The sequence below is a fragment of the Anguilla anguilla genome, chromosome 1 (genome assembly GCF_013347855.1).
Source record: "Anguilla anguilla isolate fAngAng1 chromosome 1, fAngAng1.pri, whole genome shotgun sequence".
NCBI lineage: Eukaryota > Metazoa > Chordata > Actinopteri > Anguilliformes > Anguillidae > Anguilla > Anguilla anguilla.
Genome location: NC_049201.1, coordinates 17,356,809 through 17,374,082, shown reverse-complemented (window position 1 = coordinate 17,374,082; position 17,274 = coordinate 17,356,809). Strand labels below are relative to the sequence as shown.

General features: G+C 40.5%; 1 protein-coding gene across 16 annotated transcripts in view; it reads right to left on the bottom strand.

Moving 5' to 3' along the window:
• LOC118228062 (ryanodine receptor 3) overlaps nucleotides 1-17,274 on the bottom strand; it is a 126,414-nt gene that overhangs the window by 82,891 nt on the left and 26,249 nt on the right. For 9 of the 16 annotated variants that reach the window (XM_035419331.1, XM_035419286.1, XM_035419304.1 and 6 more), the window contains exons 3-9: nucleotides 12,901-13,005; nucleotides 11,277-11,297; nucleotides 7,899-7,913; nucleotides 7,262-7,336; nucleotides 6,818-6,896; nucleotides 4,777-4,889; nucleotides 3,047-3,146 (exon numbers count right to left, since the gene is read on the bottom strand). In XM_035419331.1, coding sequence (XP_035275222.1) covers nucleotides 3,047-3,146; nucleotides 4,777-4,889; nucleotides 6,818-6,896; nucleotides 7,262-7,336; nucleotides 7,899-7,913; nucleotides 11,277-11,297; nucleotides 12,901-13,005 — 508 coding nt within the window. The remainder of the gene's footprint in view (nucleotides 1-3,046; nucleotides 3,147-4,776; nucleotides 4,890-6,817; nucleotides 6,897-7,261; nucleotides 7,337-7,898; nucleotides 7,914-11,276; nucleotides 11,298-12,900; nucleotides 13,006-17,274) is intronic. The other 7 variants (XM_035419357.1, XM_035419366.1, XM_035419376.1 and 4 more) reach the window with 2 other exon arrangements.

Genomic DNA, 17,274 nt, shown 5'->3' with positions numbered 1-17,274 from the left:
GATGCTAGTTATCGCACCTCAGTCTTCAAGCTGGCCTGATACACGTACATCGGAAACACTTCCTGTGCAGCTCAACAGACAAGCTGCGAGCGCGTGATTGGCCAGTGGTGACCACTGGTGTGCGATAAGCATTGTCATTCCTGCTGTCTGAAATGTTCCATCCGGCCCACCAGCTATGTGTCACCCTGCAGAGCTGGGCGTCGCCACAGTCGGCATTGGCACAGTCCAGATTCAATACCTGATTGTAGGGCCCATCCGTGAACTGGAAGATGCCTTGAAAAGGATGAGCCACCCAGCTGCTAAACATGTGTATTTTAAGTAAAACAAGGATATTAAGCTATCTGCATTGAGTGCTAAATGCCATTACTTCTAGTCCAGTTGTGGATACATGGTATGGTGTCATCAAAAATAAAATATCTTAAATAAGATGACATTTTGCCCGAGCGGCCTCCTGTACAGTTGACCTGTAGGTGGTCAGTAGGAAGGGGTCTAGGCACTCCCGGTTCTAATGTCAAACTTTACATCACACACCACCTGCCCACTCTTGGACTCCAATATAGTTTGTGATAGTGCGAAATCATGAAGTCTTACTAACTTCAGGAGATTTTAATGCAAGAGTACGAAACAACAACTTTACCAGAGAGAGACAGAATATGGGGGTAATATGGCCAGGGAGCTCTCAATAAAAATGGGGAATGGCTGTGTTGTCTTGGTGAAGAGAAATCCCTGAGTATTTCAGGCACCCACTTTGAGCAAAATAGAATTCATAAACTCACATAGAGATCACTTGACGGAAAAACAGAGTGTGACTGATCATACCCTGATAAACTGTAAGTGGAAAGATCTCTGCAGGATTTAGAGTAAGAAGAAAAGCATACATGAGTAGCAACCAGAACATGGCCATGGGGACTGTATCTCTGAAACTCAGGAAAAAACAGGAAAACAAAACAACACTGCTTTGACAGTTGAAAACTAGATGGCAGACGAGGGAATAAAGATTTCACTATTTCCCTTAAAAAGTTTTTCAGCACTGTGAGATGAAGCCGAGTTCACCATCATAAGTTTGAACTGTGCAATGGAAGGACAAAAGTCTATCCTAGGAACATGGAAGACAATTGTAAGAAGGGAAAATGATCAAAAAAATTTCAATGGATGCTACATCAGAAAAGACTAAAAGAAAAGACAAAAGTGACTGTCGAAAAGCTTTTTTTCACAGCAGAACAAAGAGGCATAACATGAAGAGATGACAGGAAACCAGAAATTTACAGGAAACCAAAGGCCAAACCAAGACAATCTACTGAATCATAAAGATGGGAACCAGATTACAAGTTACAAAGGGAAATTGGCAATATGGATTTCCACATATTCTGAATATGCCTAGCCCAATTACATTAACCCATATGCCTGAAGCATGGAAAGGATGCCATACCCGCCTAAAAGAAGAGCAAGGCATTAGGATATGGTGGCATTTGCTCTAAAAAGGTCAACGCAGATTTCAAAGAACCACCAAAACATCTCACACACACGAGAATAAAAATGGATAGGCAGAATGTTAAAGAACCATAAAAGACGATAGAGTTATAAAAGATTTTTGCTATATCATTGCTACTGCCAATCAACAAAATCCAAACAAGTGATTCACCCCTCGCTATATCATGCAGACTCAATACACATCCTGGGAGCATCACGGAAAGAAAGGAACAAAGGAGGTAAAAAGCAGTCTTGAAGCAGCTATTATTTTTGTTTCTAGTGCCTTTTTGCGCTTCAAAATGTGCTAATAATGCTGAACCCCTTTTCTCCCCAACTTTTTTTTGGGACCCAGAAAAAGACTAATGTCTAACTGAACACCAGCTAGATAACTATTATGGAATAGTAGAACAAGGGCAAAAGACAATGAACCATAATTAAAATGGCATGCGGCAATTTATGTCTTCAGAGATGCTGAGCCAGAGCTAACCACACTTCCTAAAAAATACACCAGGCAATGCTGGATACTCCTCTCGAAAATGAACAATGACAGTACAATTTATATCCATACACGTTATAAATGAACCACCGTTAACAACTTCCTCTGGAAGACTGCAGAGAGCCTTAATGCAATTGCATTGTGTCGCTCTGGATAAGAGCATCTGCTAAATGGCAGCTAAGATGTAACAGCATTTTAAATGGTCAAATCTTGAATTAATAAAACATGCAGCTTTAATGAGCAGAGCAGAAGGTGATATAATTCATATTAAATTGTTTCAAAATGGCTGTTTTAAAATGGTACCCTATGGGCATGGTGAATGGCTTAAAAAATATGACATTAAAGTGTTTGGATTTTAAACAAGGTTAGACTGATCTGCTGGGTGGCACATCATGCTACAACACAGGTGACTTAATGCACCAGGCCCATTGGGAATAGAATCCTGGCCATGCCAGTACTGACTGGCTGGGATTTCTGCAGGGCGACACACAGCTGGACTTGCACACAGCAAAAGTGACGTGAGAGTGAGATTTGGGAAACGGAACAGAAATGAACAAATCGACCACTTGCCATTAGTGACTAATTTGACATATCAATGCATTTTACTGTGGAGGGCTGAACATTTCGGTTTGTTTTGACAAGTCGCTGACTGAGTTTCAGAATGTCTTAAATGGGGTTCTGAAACTCGACTCTCCCATCACTAGTTAGCACCACCCTGGCCTGGGAGGGAGAGTTTCACTCAGGGATTTGCCATCTCGTCACACGGGAGTGACTGCTGCTGCGTATGAAGTGTAGCCCTCCAACTCAATGACACTTCTGCTGGTGAACTGAAGTGTGATAAGACGCAGCTGCTGGCAGCAAATAATTCAGAGGACACAAGCACTAGCCTGCAATCTCCCGAATTAACAAAGGATCTCACAGCAATTGAGTAGGCCTACAAAAACAATTAACCATTCAATTTAGGGGAAAAAAATCGGGGTTTAACCAGATACAATATCTTTATGTATCGCAGCCACTTTGATTTTCCCTTAACTGGCCTGCCATGTTGTTGATGTGAGCACTGCTGTGTTGCAGAGTTACCTTCTTCCACACTGCTGCCTGAGCAGGTAGGGTGGACATTCCACAGAGTCTGCATGAAAGAGGCATCCACTTGGATGTTGCCGTTGGAGATGGACAGATGCTGAACGGGGAGAGCAAAGTTACCATAAGACAGTGAAACAAAAACACTTCAATCCATACACTGCATTGACTGCATCTGTACTTAACAAATGTGATGTCTTAGCACACATTTATATATTTATTTATTTATTTAGAAGCATAATTATTTCATCTTTTGTGCCTTTTATTATTACCGAGACCAACTGCAAGTAACAATTTCACTGCATTGGTTGCACTGAGCATAACTATTGCATATGACAATAAAATTGAACTTGATCTTGAAATTACTAACATTTCATCTAACATCAATGAAGAGACTCAACTTGTAAATGCTTCATCATATAAAAAAATAAAAACATTATTAAGCCACTGGCCAAATCAAACCATATTTCCTTTACACATATTTAAGGAACATATTTAAGTGGCGTCACTGGAGTAGGCAGCATAATTCAGTGGAACTGATCCTAAAACTCTCATATTGAAATTCGGCAACCCTGAAAACACAAAGGTCTTTTCCTGTGCATGTAACTATATTACTATTTTTCTGTGGTGTGCGTGTGTGTGTGTAGTAGCAGTAGTATCCTTGTGTGTGAGACTATGTACACCAAATGTTGGCAGACCCTCTTCTCCTAAGGTCAGTAGACTGTTCTCACCCTGCAGAATTCTGTAACAGTAGGTCACCGGGAAGTGTGTTACTACTGGTGACCTGGGGCCTTGGATTAGCTCTTATTAAAACACAGCCCCTTGGGAGGCTGCATGGAACAAGGGGAGCGGCGGTAACATGAGAGCAGGGCTCCTCCGGGGCATGCCTACTCCCTCATGCTGGCCACGTGGGGACACTGCTTTTACACCCTGAGGCAACTTTTTCCGAGCGTCAGACACGGAGATGCTTCCCAGGGCTGGGATTCCAAGGGTGTGAAACCGGTGAAATCATAACGGGTCTAAGGGCCCGGGGAAATATAACGGGGCCCACTGAAGTGTTCGGCCTGGGGTTGGATGGCATGTTCTCCTCTCCTGTGTTACACAAGTACATTCCCAGCAAAGGCCTTTTCGTAGGGTACAACTGCATAGAGCCATACCTCAGCCTTAAGTCTCCCTCAGGCACAAAGTGACGACAAAGGAACCTGGGCTATTTCTTGTAAATCCCGCTGATCTGATCGCATCGGGGCAGTCTGTGGCTAGATATACGACTGAAATCCACAGAAACTATTCTGTCCAAGAAATGTACTTCCACAGCCAGTTAGTCGTACCAAAGAGAGAGTCGTCATCAGAGAGTCGTACCAGACCACTCTATCATAGTTAGCATTAACAGGCATTTGAAGATTTGGCTGAGAGGGTAAGTGAAGCAGGCCTTCAGGCCCACTGTGTTTACTGCTTAGTGCTCAGTAGAGCGTGCGTAGCAGTGTTCCTCTCAGCCATGTCTCTCTTCATCCACTGCAGGCCTTTTATGTGCCTTTCAAAGTGCTTATTCCCACTCTTGTGAGCCCCTAAGGGTGCACAATGAGTGCAATCACAGAATAGGCACAGAAGCTGATTTTGCTGGCCTCCATGATAATTCTTCAGGGAAGAATGGGCAGATTGTCCAGGGTCTGTCCAGGCTTGACCAGTACAGACTGCATGCACACTTCAGGCTTAAGGGCTGCTGCGCTCACCAGATAGCGCTCTGTGGACACGCTGACTAGGATGAGGTCATCACCAATGCGCACTTTCTCTCCTTCTGACCTCTGCTTTGAGGCAGGGTGGATAGTCCACCAACAGGCCTCACCTGCAGGAGGAAGAGATGCAGAAATAATATAAATGGAAGACCATGCTGCACAATAATTTCACCTATCCACAAATAGAGCATTGCATACATAAAGACGAATGAACACACATGAACACACACACAAATGAGTAAACAGAAATCTATATATTTATAATTCCCATATATTTTTACATTCATAAATTTATATTTATATAAAACTGTGTATTAAATGTATAACAGAAATGATGAAGCATCAAATCCATTCAGCTCAGAGGTACTAAAGTATTAGTTTAATAAAGCACTGGATTTCTGGGTTTTAGTAGAAAACAAAGCCAGGGAAAAGCTTTGGTGCATTTAAACTGGGGACTTTACAACAATAAAGAAATTAGATAGTTTAGACAGTCCTATTATTCACAGCTTCCCCAAAGAAGTTACAAATATGCCAAAAATGGAATGCTGTATAATGAATAGGAAGTTTTAGAGGATATTGAGAGAGTAAATTTTCTTTAAGGCACCACGGTTTGGAACTGAATCCTTTGCAATCTTGTGGCATTAGTCCCATGTGGTGACAGACAACCGCCCACATTCTTACATAGTGACCACCAGGGTATGCTCCATCTCATTGTACAGTACAAGAGCAACTGTAAAGCAATTACTGCACAGCTCAGACTGCGGACTTCAGAGTGAAAACAAAACAGTATCTAACACTATGTGCTACAGAGGCACAAATGGGAGCAATTACAGCATGAGATTAGCCTACAAATATGTTCAGGCAACTCAAAACTTGGGGACAAAATGGGTTCAAAAAGTAAATAAGTGAAGGGAATAAAGAAAATTTGGATGAAGTGTATTTTGTTTAAAAAATAAATGACAGGCCAGTTTAACAGCATCTAATGTAATATACTGATAACTATGAATAGGGACAGGTTAAAAATATGCTACCAAATGATTTTGGAAGAGAGGGATCATGTTAATAATCTTGTTTCTCAAGACGGCTACAAACAGTTTTCTAAAACTTTCAACTGAAACAGGGTTAATGATAGGTGCATTTTCTAAATGAAGTTACTTCAATGACGTATTCTATCCGTGACACATTATCAAACTGAAATCAGCAGGAATTACGGGATTACTCTCAAAGTGGATTTCCAAAACATAATTCAGAGAGCAGCAAAAGAAACATTATATTTGAGCACAATTCTGTGGGAAGTGGAGTGCTGCAGTGACTCATTCTGGGGCTCTGTTCTTATTTACATAAATTACCTTGATAAAGATAATTGCGGCAAAACATTTACATTTTCAGGGGACAAAAAAGCATGGCAAAAACTGTTGAAAACATTTTGGAAGCTATCAAAATGTTTAAATACTATAAACATCTACTTAAAAATTTTGTTAAGTTTTTCATGGCAAACGTCAGTAATACAGATAAATGCTCTGTATGCAGATGATAATAATTTAAGACCATATAATTTTATGGGAGGATCTAAATTAAAGCTTAAAGCATACAGTAAAATTGTCTCGGGTGAAATCAATGACCAAGGATCTCAATAAGAAAATTCTAATAAAGTTATACGATGCCTTCTTCAGTTATTACAGTGATCCAGTACTTCAATTCAAGACGCTGCACAATTATGGCACAGAATCTCTTGAAAAGCACAGAGAAGGCAAACAAGACTGTTTGTTTGGAGAAAAAAAACTGAAAACCTTTTAAAATGTAATCTCTTCAGTCAGCAAAGGAAAACTTGTTTTCCTTTGTTGACTGAAGAGAATTTGTTTCTGTTTACAGATATTATGTATGTCAAAGCTACAGAAATTATGTTGAAATTAAGTTTTGCTAACAGTACAGTAGCTGTAAGTATGTGAAAACAAAAGTCAAATCATAGGTAAGCAAATGTTTGAAAATGAAAAAGTAACAAATTAAAATGGAACCCAAGTGTATATGTATGTATTACCTGTCGAATCCTCTTGTAATCCCACATCAAAAGACAGTTTATCTGTCAAGGACCTTGACGTCTTCAAGCAGGTTAGGTACTGCAGTGTACACAAATTGATGTCAACTATATAATGACATAAGGAGTATATTGCCCCTGAAGCATATAAATCAGTTAATGCATTGTCAGATTTCCAATTCTTTTCTCATAGCATGTGCTCAATGAGTCCCCAATTTTGTACACGGCTTATTTTGTATTACATACAGTATTTGAAACCCTGGGATAAATTAATATTAAAACTGTGGGTAGATATTACAGGCCAGAAATTCAAACCATACATTACCATTGTTTGAACTGTAACTCCTTCATCCTTGACAATAAGGAATTCGATAAGTAAATAGCATGTTTGACAGGAAGGCTATATTTCTCTCCATATCAGGTTTTATGGCCGCTGGGCATTCTCACCATTCCGCTGAAGGAATGCCTGAGGAGGATGGCGTGGCCATAGAGTAGGGTCCGGTGTCCACCCCCTTGTGCCGCCTGTGAAAACAGCACACCCGCCTTAAAGGCCACCCTCTCGGAGGAGAAAACCTCTCAGTCAGAGCACCAGAGCTCCCTCTCCCCCGCCTCAGCCCATGGGAGGACCACTGCTTTCATGGCACATGGAGAGGGGCGACTCTGAGGTCTCGCTGAGGGCAGGTTGTGCTGAGGTTCTTTCAAGGAATTCCTATTTTATCAGTTCAAACCAGTGCACACATGCACACCATCACCAGGGCTGATTCTGTTAGGAGGGGTTCCCTGTTCTTCCACAGAACGGGAAAAATTTCATCACAGTACCGTTGATGAGGAAATGACAGCTCTCAGGATTACTTTGTTGGCAAGAACAAAAAAAAAATAAAAGATTTCATTAAAAAAAATAAACATAAAAAAAATAAATAAAGGTTCTCAGCATTTTGTAGAAGATGCAAAACGAAGCTGCATAAAAAAAGATTTCTATAAAAACCAAGTGGTTTGTAAAACCAGGTAGTACACACATCATTTAGGCTTAGATCCTTTTTCAAGCCTTTTGTTATGGACAGCTTAGACAGCCAATAATACTCACCTTTCTTATGAGCCTCTAGGAAGCATTAAGATAAGAAAAAAGGACGTTTGTCAGTATTGTTTGGCATCATGGTAAACAACATATATGTCTTTGATGTCTTTCAATTTTCTCAGACGTTGTAATAATGTGAATACACTGCAGGTCAAATTGGTATCAGCGATTATGTTAGTGACACCTTGACTTGAGATAAAATGACTTTAAACAGACAGCCACATCAAACCACAGACATTTTAAAATCTTACATGTGCATCAAGAATTTGAAATCTCCAAGCACAAAAAAAACTGACATGACTGTTATCTCAGTGTATGCACTGGTTTAGTTGCCATGGAGTACATACAGGCAGCAACTGTATCTATGAATAATTATTGTGTGCTTCAGGAGAAAACACCCTCACATGGAGCTGTGTTCATTATCATGTTGACTACTGCACATGTGGGAGTAGGACCATGGCTTTGTGCTAAACATAACGCTGGCCCTAGCCTCGCCCAGTTCCAACGCTACATCCAACCGTAGCTTCATATTCCCAGGACAGCCCACAGCACGGACGAAAAAGGAAAGGGCGTTCGATCAAAGAAAAGCGAAAACTGTATCTTGCCCCCAGCTGTTGCCAGGAGACGACATGCTCACATTAAATCAAGAACTTTGACCTTTTGCCACACACCAGCAGCTACCACGGTTCTCAGCTCCAACTGGGACAGTTCTGTGGGGTTTCTCTTTAGGACCCAGGAGGATTACACCCCAGCGGCCGAGAAAAAAAAAAGCACTGCTTGCCACTGCTGCCAGAGGACATCAAGGTTATATTCTTTAAATCTTAGTGATTGCTTATTACTGCTGACCTTTGACCAAGACCTCATCCAAAATGGTCCAAATTGCAGATTTGTCACCGAGATCCACGAAAGCTGGTAGGAGGGCAACTTTGTGCCAAATTCATTTTGAGAGACCCAGCTGAAACATAGCCAAACCTCAAAAAAGACTTGACCTCAAATCATCCTTGAACATCGTCTAGTAAACAGCAGCAGACACCTTGATTTATAAGTACTCCATGGTTAAAAACTCAAGAGAGGTACAAGATTGTTACCCTCTAACAAAGAGTGGGAAAAAATAAATAGAAAAGAAAGAGCCTATAAAAAAGGCATGCAAAATAAAACAACTTCCACCTCCAGGGGGAGACACTCATGATGCATGTGTAGGCTACTGCAGCACATTCGGCTGCAGGTGTAACGGCACACTTCAAAGACAGTGTGCTCTGCTCAACAACAGAAACCATTGATTCCAGAACCAAGTCCGATTCCAGAACATTTCCTCCTCCTTGGTACACTTGAAATTTCAAGAGGTTAGAAATCAAAGAATGTAGAAAGAGAAGAACAAAAAAACATCACATAACAGAAGACACAAAACCCAATGAGTTACGCAATTGCTGAGCATATTGAGTTTCCCACAGCAATTCCTTCATGTCTACGGGTGAGCCCCTACTGTGTTATTAGAAAGGCACAACCATAAAAATTAAGAATATAGTTAACTAGAAAACAGTAGAAAAGGCATTACACTTCAGTGATAACACCGAACTGAAGCCCATTGTGTCACACAAGTTTTCCACAAGCACTGGATTTAGTTTGGTCAGTTGGCTACAGTTTTTTATACGCTGATCAAATTCTACCATTCCCTCCCTCTCACAGTCGAAGCTACAAAACAAGGCGCTGTAGTAAATCTTTTAAAGGGGAACCCCAGTGTCTAGTTCAGTTCATTGTTTTCTTTTGGCATATTATAAATATTCTTACAGCAATTAACAAGCAGAGGTGTGACTTCATTCTAAACCCGAAAGAAGTCCTTATTTGTGTGGCTTAGTTAGATGGCTGCCCACCATTTAGCTAAGTAACTTACGTCTACTGTTGGAACATGAATCACTATAGCCTATGCACTATAGCCTAAATATTACCTGAGCATTACATTAGCCATGGTCTTCTCCACATGAATTATAGTTAATATAATAACAGTAGCATTAGGTATAAGTAGTTGTAAAAAAAACTGTATTTTAGCTAATTTGCAAAGAGAAATACAGTAATTGAATATCAGAATATCAGTGCAAGTGCAGCACTTCTTCATGTGAAAGTGTAGTTTAGTACCAATACTGATGTACAGTATTTGCAGACTGTGAAGGTGTGTGTTCAACTGTAAAAAAAAAAGTACATTTTTCTCACTGGAGTTCCTCTTTAAGCAGAAGGAAAATGGTAGGGAAGAAGAAGGCCCTTAACTGTGCATCTTGGCGCGGAAGACCAGGATTAGACAGTTTCACTTGAAAATGTTACAGTATATTGGGCTGCAGGAGCAAGTGTATGCTAATGGTAGCCCTTTGTAGCGCTGCTTTGGATTTGTAAATTACCATCAGCTGGCATTCTGAAGCATAGTGCAGGGTGGCTGCTTTGACAAGTACGTGCATCTCCATTCATGGGCTGAGATATGTGCAGGCCCCAGAAAGGTCTGTTGACTCACACACATTAGTAATGAGTGCTTCAGGTTTTTCATTAATTTAAGGACCATTTTCTATTCTCTCAAAATGTCAGACTGTGGACATCGGGATGAGCAATTACTTTAAGCTTGATAAAAGTCAAAAACCTATTTTTAGATGCAACCTAAATGTCCACTGGAATTCCATATGCATAAACTGGGAGAGAAACAGACAAAGAAATGTCACATTATTTAATTCTGTATAATAAGCAGGTTATTTGAATACAGTTTGTTTGTTTTTTTATGTGTAGAAAAATAAGATTCATGCTACCATTTTAGGTTCAACCTTACAAATTTACAGTACAGTACATTTTTAGATAATAATTGGGTGATATTTCAAAGTAGAGTAAAGTGATAATCTAATTAAGGACAAACAATATTACAGATTTAAAAAACTTATAGATGTTAATTATTCGATTGACATGGGTACAATACATATATTTTGCAAATGTATATATTTTCAACTAAAATTAAATAAATTGCATACTTTTTTAAAACTCCAGCAGACTAGATTAAACATATTCATTTTAAATTTGGAGTTTCCACTGTTAATTGGAATACTGTAAAGATAACTGTCAAGCGCCGAATATATACATTTGTAGATTTGGCCGTGGTTGCAAATAATTTGCCATGTCATTAAAAACTGACACCACTGGTTCATAATCCAGATCATCAAAATGATAATTAGGCTACTTCTGCAGCACACACCTTACAGCACACATCATTGCTGCCACCGAATTATCAACCCACTCTCTGCTCCCAATATAAAGATTCAACATATTCAAGTGAAATAGGCCAAGTAACCCATTGCATTAAGAAAGCTTACATGCTCTTTGAAAATGTCAGAAGTGTTGCATGAATGATAAACATACCCATCGGTCGTGGTCAGGAGGCTAGCAATGTTGAAAAGAAGAAAATGATACAGCAAGACAAAAACAAATTATTGATCTGCTGCAGCCCAAATTAATCAATGGTGAGCTTCGGGAGAAAAAGCACAGATTTAACTAACACAGATTCACATTACTGTACAGCTGTGTCTCTTATTACAACACTATTCTTACCTGGCTCAATACAACTTTTTTCAAGAGGCAATTGAAGGAACTACTGTATAGAAATTTCTGATTTTGCACCTTTGAGCCAAAGTAAAAAAGAAAACAAAAACAAACAAAAAACAAAAAAAAACTGCTGCGCGATGAATTAAAGTAAAAGTCAATCAAAGTTGGTAAAAACATTAAAGTGCCACAATAACAGTCTATACTACTTTGTAGGCATTTCATGTACACACACATGCATGAATTCAGGGAACTAACTATTACAGTAGTTCTCAGTTTATAAAGCAAGAAAGTTCTGAATCGTATCTGCCTTAACTGAATAGCACACAGCGTAACCTTTCAATCAACTGTGGACATCTCATCTTCCACTCAGAGTGAAACTGCACAGCTAGAACAGAGATGAGATTCTGGGCACATTTGTCAGGGAAAGGGTGAGAGGGAACATAACCAGCAAAAAAGTGATTGTGCATCCTCTCATGATTGTGAAAGAATAGTTTCTTGTTTCCTGCCTGCATAAAATTTTTTTATGTATAATATTATGTATGCAATTGCCCTGTCATTTAGCAGCTAACTATCCTGTACAGGTTCTATCAGTATTATCAACAGCGAAATTATTATACAGCTACTTCAGGCTGTCACAGCTACAATGTTTGTTCTTTGCAAGTGCATCATGCAGTAAGGAATTGTTACAATGTTCTCCGCACAGGGCCGCCGGCTGGCTCACGCTGTAAAGGCGCTTGTTCCAAAAACAAAGCGTGAGCCCTGCAACTGGGACTCGAACACCCTGTCACGCCATTGCTGGCTACGGCCGTAGATCCGCATTTGCAGGGCTACAACCGGCCTTGCTGGGGGATGATAGGGGGGATGATGGCCAGTTCCGCTGATTTCAACACTCTCTACTGGCCACTCTAGTGGTCAGACCAGGCACCCGCAGACGCGCAATCCGAGAACATGGTGACCTCGACACCCTCCGACGACATGGGCAGCATATAATTCGAGGTGCGTCTGCAGTGTAGATAGAAGCAAGAATAGGCGTCTCCTCCAGACGTTGACAGGAAGGGTTGCAGTGAGAGATCAAGTTCGGTTTAGTTCGGCTTAGGAACATCGGAGATAAAATTACGTTTTATGTTCTCCGTACAGCCATAAAATGTAAGTAACAAGCAACACATCCTATAATGACACTTGAAGAGAGGCAGAGGCAATCAAGAGATTCCCATGTGCTCTCTTCCGACTTAAGTAGTTTGTAATTCAAGAAACACTTGGCATCAGTACAGTCCTTACTTTATAACCACTGTCAATACCAAATAATCTTTTTCCAAATTGTTGTGCCTTTTTATGTCGGGTATTTTTTTATGTTGTGGATAAAGTATAACCACAATGTTTGGAAGTGCAGTTGATGGCCATCGTCTGTTTGCACAGGTGTAGACTGTAGAGCCATACTTACTCCTTCGCTGTTTGGCCCAGTTTTGGCCAGCATCTCCTGCAGGGCCCGCACAGAAAGGGACTGCTCCAGCACAAAGTTACAGATGCACAAGTCTGGAGGAACATACTGCAGCAGATAGGGAGAGAGTAGACAGGAAGTAGTCAGGCAAGAGTCATCGTTTAGTACAGGTGCATTGTTGTGTAGAAAAGAACACTCCTAAACTAGACCTACCTCTACTCCAGCTAATGCTAGCTAGTGACTTCACTGCTAAACCGAATGTATTAGAGCAAGCTCATTTATAGTAAGTGAAACTGTCTTTTAATCAGCATTAATTGCCCAACTGTCAAGAAATAAAATTAGGGTAATCCCCAAAACCACATGTTAACCTAAAACTGTATTGCTACAATGTGAACAATTTGGTCACAGTTGATCAAATTTACCTAAAGAATTGTAGATATGTATTAGGATATCTCTAGCAGATCATTCTGGAAAGTAAATTCATCCAAAAATAAGCTGAACAGACAGTAGCCTATTGTACCAGGGCGCCAGTGCCTCACCATATACAAAGACATTCGCTAACCTTTGTGAGAGCCTGTAAAACTGAATTAGAAAATTTGTGTTTATTAGCAGCAAGATCCATTCTTAGCTAGGTTACAGTTCATACTGAGTGAGCACATTGGCAGCCATATTGTTTGTTTGTTGTTCATGCAGCAGCATCTTCATTTTTACACATTTAGAGCCATTACCATGACAGTCAACACTATACAAGTAGTTAGTGTAAAGCACACTGTGGACTCTTGCATCCAGTGCCACAAAATTCCTCCACACCATGTATTAAGCACATTGCATTGCAGGAGAAAGACAGAGAGAGGAGGGGGAGGGGCAGCTTCAATGGCACACATCTGTGAATTGAAAGTGCACTTCTCTGCAGTGTTTAGACTCTTGAACACAATTGCTTCACACAGAACTCCAGGTTTGCATCCATCCGTCACAACTTGTGGCGAGGACACACATCAAGGAAATAATCACAGCCATTACAAATTAGGCACCGCGGCGGCCAGCTACCTGCGGGGGACAAAATGCATCGCATTTGCCAGGAAAGCTTTCAGAAAGCTCCCAAGCCGCTGTGCCGCAACACCGCATGTTGTGGTGATTATGACTGGGAAGTGCATTAGCCGTTACTTCATTTGTAGATCAAGAAAACAATAAAATGTAAAACTCTTGAGCAGAAAAATGTGATTTACACCTCCAGAATTATCAGGGATTTTGCATTGAAGTGGTTTTACATTTCTTCCCAATTTAACTTTTTGATCACTGTTCAGAAATAGGGCAAAATATCTGAGGTCCATCATTCAACAATGCTCAGAGAACTATCTGTGGTGTAATCTGAATGTGTTTTTGTTATATAACAATTCAATTTCTCTGAGGTATCTCCACAAATTGATGGACTTCCCACACAAACTCTGAGATCCTCTGTGGAGAGATCATAGAACAAACAGTGTATGGTAAGGCATATCTAATAACGAGCATTGATTTAATAAGGAGATACAAACACAAATTCAGAAGGGGAATGCACATACACATGAGTGTGTGCACATGGCAATATTCATGTGAAATGTGCATGTGTGTGTGTGTATGTATGTGAATCCCCCCCTCCCACAGGACTACTGGGCGCAGTCAACATAGTCAACGTAGACGATATTTGATCTGGGTCATAAGACATCCTCAGCACAATACTCAGTCAGATGTGCCACGGTGAAGCAAGGTCAATCAAAGTCAGAATGAGACAAGCGTACTGCAGATCTCTCAATAAACTTGAACTTGACCTATTTTATGGCTTTCCTTTGCATAGTATTTTGCTGATTAGTCCAGTACTCAAACTAGCACAGAACTGCACTATTTAGTAGTACTGTAGAGTAACTAGTTTCAGTAGCAGTAGCCTACTGCACTGCATTAGTGGTTAAAGGTCTCGGTCTACTGCAATATTTCAGCAATTAATGTGAGAAGGGAGAAAGTGCTGAGCTTGTACTGTTACATACAGTCACTGACATGCCAAAGATGGATTAATTCCTGAAATTGAGATTTCATCGGCACTATCATTAATATCAACAATTTTTTTTTAAATCTGATGAAATTTCTGCATTGCATCCATATGAATAACCTGACTTCTTCAAGCCCACTAGCATGATAATTTGATGCCTTGATGGATTTGAGTGTCTTCCTGAGTCATATAAAACATTCCACATCAGCAAAAAAATCATCAGATAACATAGGAAAAAAAAAGAATTACTAAAACTGAACTAGCAAGATTGATGTTTTTATTAGGATCCCAATCTTTAACGACCATGTGCTGACTGTGTAACTGCATTCAAATCATATTCAGTGCCTGCCTGGTAATCTCAGATCCCTTAACGCTAGCTTATGCAATCTCCACCTTGTACATAAACAGGAAGCATTCTAACAATTTAAGGTAACTGGGCAGGTCCATTAAGATAATGAACATTATTGCAATGATCTTGCCATATTACCATATCCCCATGACAGGACAAAAAGATTTAGAATTTAAAATATGGGGGGCTGGGAGTCGGATGGCAGAAGTAAAGACATAACAATTAAAGAGAAATGTGCCTGGCCTAAAATATGGGCCAACAGCCAAACAGGGCAGGGCAGCAAGCTGACAGATTGAGGCAAAAGAGGAGGCAGGGACCTGTGTGATGCAAAGATAAATGATGCAAACCTAAGCTACATGTCCCCCTTTTTAAAGTACAAAAAAGTAAACTGTACTTAACTAGATCAATTCGCTGCAGTTGTAGTTCTGTGAACACAAGCCAGTTGAGCTGCCCTCATTTCCTAGGCCTTACTGCATCCTGACATGGTAACGGTAGATTTCTCCTTTGTAATCCTTTTACACCTTAAATGCAGCTTAACAGCAGTGTAGGATAATGGGTAAGGATCTGGCTTTGAAGCCTAAAGGTTCGAGGTTCAATTCCCAGCTAGGACACTGCCATGGTACCCTTCAGAAAGGTATTTAACCGGCATTGTTTCAGTATCTATCCAGTTGTATAAATGGATTCAATATAAATGCTATGTAAAAAGTTGCGTATGTCATGCCCTGAGTTGTGTACGTCATGCCCTGCACCAAAGCAGTGGGCGGCACTGGTGTGTGATGAGGGGCCATAAACCTGTCTGACTAAGCCTTCCCATCCCTGGGTGACTCTAGAGCCAAATATGTATGACTTTGTGGTACAGCTGGCCACAGTTGGCACTGGCATGGCCCAGATTGGACATCATACCATGGGACCCAACCATGCACTAGAACAGCACCTTAGCAGGATGAGCCACCTAGCACCCCCCCCCATGGCAATGTTTCTCCTGGCTACAGACTGATATTTCAATTCAATTTACAAGAAATTGATTTTAATAGCAATGATCACCTTGGGTAGCCTCTGACATGAAAAGCATATATTTGCTTTGGATTCACACCATACATCAATATGAAATCCAAACATTCACTTCAACTACACAAATCAATCTTGTCTACAAGAAATATTAAACAAAACCAATGCCGGTATACTCTGTTTTGACATTAATCAGTCATTAATTAAATGGTGTTGAAATAAAATATCAAGCGCATGAGAACTCCAGACAGAAAATACTTCTAATACAACAAGGGTGTGATATAATATTTGATGGCATATATATTGGGGAAAAAGATACCCTAGGAGACAGGCTCAAAGACAAACACTATAGTGTGACATGTGGCAACCTTATCAACACTCCCGAAATTGACCACAACTCTCATTATTCTTAAATTTCCTACAGACAGCAGACAGTAGATTATGTATTTTAGAGTTCCCTCATCAGGAAGGGAACTGGATTAAAGCGAACGCCCACTTGCAGAATGTAAGTGCTATTGTCCAGAGCAATTAGACTCAAAATATGACAGTACATCTGTCCAGCAGTACATTCAGCTTCAGTGTTTTTGTCATCCACCAAAGTCTGTATTCAGATGGCATTTATGCCATTTTGTTTCTTTAATTATTGGTCTGTGGTGAGAGAGGCTGTTAATTCCGAGGGGCTGTCAGAGGTGGAAGCCCTGCGGTTGGCTCTGTCCTAATTAGGTCCATTAATTCTCTTCCCCGGCTCGTATCACAGCGCACATCAACTTTCTTTTAATTGCCAGCATTTTCTCTCTGTTATCCAAATCCTCAGAGATCAAATTGCCATCCCTTCTTCTCGCCTCTTTATCTGTTTATCTGCCACCTACCCTTTGTCTGCTGCGCATCCATGCATGGTACAGTCTGCTTAAAGCTGGACAGCACCTTCTGGGCTAGCGGTCCATTTCTCCTCCAATATCTCCGCAAATTCTCCCCTACGTCTCCTCGGTGTCTTTCT